This window comes from Hibiscus syriacus, unplaced genomic scaffold (genome assembly GCF_006381635.1).
Source record: "Hibiscus syriacus cultivar Baekdansim isolate YM2019G1 unplaced genomic scaffold, ASM638163v2 tig00111002_pilon, whole genome shotgun sequence".
NCBI classification, from domain to species: domain Eukaryota; kingdom Viridiplantae; phylum Streptophyta; class Magnoliopsida; order Malvales; family Malvaceae; genus Hibiscus; species Hibiscus syriacus.
This window is the reverse complement of record NW_024062948.1, coordinates 1,649,363-1,654,687: the sequence shown is the minus strand read 5'-3', so window position 1 is coordinate 1,654,687 and position 5,325 is coordinate 1,649,363. Positions and strand designations below refer to the sequence as shown.

The window sequence follows — 5,325 nt, the reverse complement described above, 5'->3', positions numbered from 1 at the left end:
AGATGGGGACGGATATCGCCTTAGAGAGTGAGAGATGGAGATGAGACTGAGTTGTGATTTAGGGTTTTAGGTTATGAGTTGCGATTACGGGATATAGTATGGACGGTTCAGTGTTCCGATATATTAATATATTCGTGTTTGGAATTTGAAAAAAAAATACGCGTTAATACGAATGACGCTATGTAAATCGCATTGCGGTAGTCAGATTCGCATTGCGATTTACGTAATCGCATTGCGATTTACGTAATCGCATTGCGATTTACGTATTCGCATTGCGATTTACGTAATCTAATTGCGATTTTCCAAATTCGCGTTGCGATTTACGTATTCGCATTGCGAATTAGGAAAATCGCAACGCGAATTTGGGAAATCGCAATGCGATAGTCAGAATCGCGTTGCGAATCTGGAAACTGATTTGCGATACCAGAGATCGCGTTGCGAATTATCGATCGCATTACGATTTAGTTGGTCATTTTGGCAAATCCAAAAAAAGTTGGTTAAAATCGTATATTATAAGGCATTTTTGGTCACTGAGGTTATTTTCTCAATCTTTGTAATATTTACTAATTATATATTTCCCTTGATATATATATAATATATATTTATTACTTTTCCACCTAAATTTCCTTTAGGTATTATATTTTTTTATACAAATAAAATGATTTTAGCGGTTAAAAATTATTCTTGAGGTTCTAGGTTCGAGTATCACGTATGCAAAGTATAAACGTTTAATATTAAATGGTTGAAACCCTTTAAACATATACAACTTTATATTCACCCGGACTAATAAAAATATTTGAATATTTTGAGTTAATTGTATTATGCATCCTCAAATTAAGAATCTCATTTTGAGTTAGTCATTAAACTTTTAAATATTTTAATTTTATCTTCTAATTATGTTTTTCATTTTATACTAGCCCTCAAAATTTTGAACATTCTAATTTCATCCCTAAACTCTCGATATATGTTGATCAGATCACTTGTTAATAAGACTATCATGCCAAGCTATATTATTATATGTTTGAAAATTTAAAATTTAAGTTATATTATGGTTAAAATAAATTACATATTTGAATGAATTTAAAGATAAAAATAGAAGATTCAAAAGTTCATAGACCAATTTAGAATGAGGGTCATAATATATGGATAAATTAGAATATTCAAAATTTAGGGAATAATTTAAAATAAAATTTATACACTGAAGATGAAATTATAATATTTAAAAAAATTGAAGACCAATTTAAAAACAATGTAAATAAATGATAAGAATAGTTGAATAACATAACAAAGGAAACAAACACTTTTTCAGTGGACTCGTACGTGCAAAACTGTAGGCCTGGTTGGCCTGACCCGTCAATCAGTCCTAAAAAAATCAGGTAATTTTTTTAAAAAAATATCCTGCCTGATCGAGTATCCGGCTTGATATTTTCTGGGTCGAGCCCGGGTCACAAAATCTAATTTTTTCGGTTACCCGGTTAGTTTTTAATTTATATATATATAATGAATTATTATATTATAGATTATAGATTTTATATTTCGAACTTTTAAATTTTATGTATATATTTTTTAAATTAATAATTTAAAAATAAAACATAAAAAACCAGATACCCGCAAAATTTGGATACCTAATTACCGGGTACCGACAACAACCAAATCATGATAAGAACCAAAAAAATCACCGACCTGAAAATTTCAAATACCCAAAAATCGAATATCGGAAATTCAGGTACCGGATTTGCACACCCATATCCCAAACCCTTTCACTGCCAAAAATTGTGGGCCTCGAATTCAATGGGCTATCAATCAAGGAAAAAAAACTTGGTGGTTTCAGCAATAATTGAAAGGATCCATCTCCCGTAGATCTACACCACGTATCTGAGCATCAACGGTCAAGATGACCGAGGAATCTTTTATAGTGGTGTGAGTGCAGTGGCCCCACGTCTGGGGTCCATTGCCCTCGAGATCAGGTCTCAACAATTAGATAAAGACATTATAGGGTTTGAGTCCCACTTCAAAAGTGACCCTTTATAGAAAACTGAAAAGAAAAAACATAGCAATACATCCTACGTGTTTTGTTAATTATAAATTTTACATATATTTCTTTTCAATTTAAATATTATTTTATAAGAATCTTTTTAATTATTAACCATATATATAAACCCTTTGGATGCAATTATCATAATTTAAAAACTTACAAAAAAGAATAATATTTATTTGAATTATTATGGTTACTCAAAAGATCCAATAGACATTTTATAACAATTTGATAAATTTAATGATCATTTTATAATATTTAAAATTTCATTAATTAACATGAATTAAATAGTTTCAATAATTAAAAAATTATTATTATTTTGAATATATAAATATTTTTATTAAATAATTTAATTTTTTTTGAAGAAATATTATTTTATATTTATAAAAAAGTAATTAGTTGAGTGCCCTATAGTATATTTTATCCGATATAATTACTTTCCATAGTAGCCCAAAATAACAATCATCATTCACATAGCTCCAAACAACTAAACCATGGGCTGTCTCCCAACCATACCATCATCATGCATTTCTTAACTCTTTAGCTTTTTGCTTGGAAAAAAGATTTTATAAAAACAACCCTCATTTCCACTCCTTTCCATCAAACAATCACTTTGATTCTTCTTCCTTGAGCCATGTTAGGGAAGAGAGTTCGACCCTTGATCGGAAACTTGCCGGAGCTACTCATCTCACCCACAAATCAGCCTTTTGGGATTCGATAAGAAGCCCCAAAGGTCCATTAGATCTTAAAACCCCGTCGCCGAGAGGTTTAACTTGGTACGACGCCGGTGGTGTTGGCCTCGGAATCATTGCTTCGATGGAGAAATCTATTCGGAGCTCGAATCGGCCGACGGAGGCGATCGGAAAAGGTGGACTGATCGGAGGATTCGAGGGGTTGGAGATGAATGATAATTCGGAAGATTATACGTTTGTGATAAGCCATCACGGACATGGGAAATCATCGACCAAGGTGTATTTTAATGAAGAACAAAGACATGACAGAAATTGGTTCTTATTCGGAGCAATTAAGGAAACACCGTCGCCTAAATCTTCGTCTTCAGCGGTGGAGAGATTCGTTGAAGGTGAAGAATACCCAACCTCGTATTTTCTCAGTTCTTGTCATCTTTGCAAGAAAAAGTTGCATGGACAGGACATATACATGTACGGGTAAGAAATATGATCCATGAATCCATGAACTATGAGCAAAAAATCCTTTTTATAATAATTTTTTGGTTGTTTCGATTGTTTGAATGATGTAATTTTGCAGAGGGGAGAAGGGTTTCTGTAGTTCCGAGTGTAGAGCAACACAGATAATGATTGATGAGAGGAAAGAGAGATGCAAATCAGAAGCTTCGAAATCTGGGAAAAGTTCAAGCTTGAATTTTGATAATAATTCCGGGCAGATTTTCTCCACTGGGATTCTTGCAATTTAGCCTTTGATCAAACCAGCTGAATATAAATTATAGGGAAAATATCATACAATTTATGATAGGATTAATAAATTAGTTTAGTTTTCACGATCTTAATTTAGAATAAGAAGAAATAAATAGAAACAAATGAAAATTTTGTTCGAATTTGAAGAGTTGGGGCATATATGCTGTAATGAGAAGATGTGAAATTTGATAAGAAATGTCCTTTTTGCATTTCTTATGCTTTTTTTTTCATTTTTGTTCATTTTTAAAAGCTTAAGCAAAAGGATTTTGATTTTGTTGGAAAGTTTGAAATATGATTGCTACCTGATATTACCTTTACTTTTAGATCAAAGTGTTAATTTACACTTTAGTCTCTAAAGGGCACTTCAACTTTATTTGGTAAAATAGAAAGAAAATTGGGAGAAAGAAAAAATTTACTGTTGAAAAGTGAAAACACGGTGGCGATTACGCGGCCTTGAACGAAGCCACACTGGAATATGTGCTTCTTATACGTTAACCTTACTGACACATCCCTAAACGTCACGTTTCCGTTCGGGATATCATCTCTACGGTGTATACCAACGGTAACACGGACTCCTTAACTATAGGGAGGGCTTTCAAGTGCAAATCATCGTCACGGTGATCGTTGTAATCTGTCTCTCGGACAGTATCTACATACTGATCCCACCCACTCTTTACTGCAATTACATCGTCTCCGATGCTTATGTAGCAGTCCTCGATTACTGCAAATGTTTATCAATCAGTCACATTCAGAATGAACTAATCCTTTGTATCTGCAGAGCAAATCAACAAACTGAAATGCGGTACAGAGGCATAGATTTGAGCCAAATTCTCAACACATTTTGTTCCTACTTACCGGGGTCGATCCCATCAGAATTCGGCACTTCATGTAAAGGAGCCTTGACGGTATGGTGTTCCGGACCGTAGAATTCTTTCAGCCATGACGGTAGTATTCGGCAATTACAATGCCGATAGACCACAATCTGCACAAGCTGGCCCTTGGTGTGGTTGAGTAGCTTATGACGATACTTCTTCCACAGTGATCAACCCTGACCGTTTATGGTACTGTTAGGCCCTGTTGAATTGTAGAAACGACACAAATCATAAATGACCGAAAACACAGTTTCCATGGTAACTCGGAATTCGCAAAACACGATTCCGATAACGGAGGCATTAATGGCCATTGCTTCTCATCCCGTATAATATCTTGAATAAGAACACATCCGTCACCATCATACGTGTGGAACTTAAAAATTGGTAAAAATATTATGATTTCTCGTAATGAATATGATCATACTACATGTTCACACTAATTATATAAGACCCCACCACCAGGACCATCACCATCATACATACTTATCGATCTACAAACTCGACAAACTTCAATGACGAGAAATTAGTTGATGACTAAAACATAAACTTATATCATCATGGATTCATAGTAGTACAAATGTGGAAGTTACAATTGGGTAAAAAGATTATGATCTCCCTAATGAATGTGATTATTGGGAATGTAGTAAATGAATATAGTTTTGTATATTGAATATTAGAACTCTACCATGAATACAAGATTGATGCTGCTTATATACTGCGGCAGCTCCTAACAACTAATGTAACAACCTTAACTAAACAACTAACCAAACTAACATCCTAACAACCTTAGCTGCTATAACAACTTCAACTTCATGAAGCTTCTAACTACACTACTAATGATCCCATGCAGTATGAGCTCGTACACACCACAATATTAACAACTAATTTATCATGCTAACATTCCCTCTACTTCTTGTTCTTCTCCTCTTCTGACCTTGAACACACTTGTACCCCAATCTTCCCTCAAAATACTTCAAATGCTGCC

At 33.8% G+C, this 5,325-nt stretch overlaps 1 protein-coding gene across 1 annotated transcript; it reads left to right on the top strand.

Annotated features, from left to right (window-relative positions):
- Positions 1 to 2,517: 2,517 nt before the first annotated feature.
- LOC120149345 (FCS-Like Zinc finger 14-like) lies at positions 2,518 to 3,675 on the top strand. Its single transcript, XM_039162157.1, has 2 exons — positions 2,518 to 3,201; positions 3,302 to 3,675. Exons 1-2 carry the CDS (start codon positions 2,852 to 2,854, stop codon positions 3,465 to 3,467), a joined length of 516 nt encoding a protein of 171 aa, XP_039018088.1. The 5' UTR covers positions 2,518 to 2,851; the 3' UTR covers positions 3,468 to 3,675.
- The last annotated feature ends 1,650 nt before the right edge of the window (positions 3,676 to 5,325 follow it).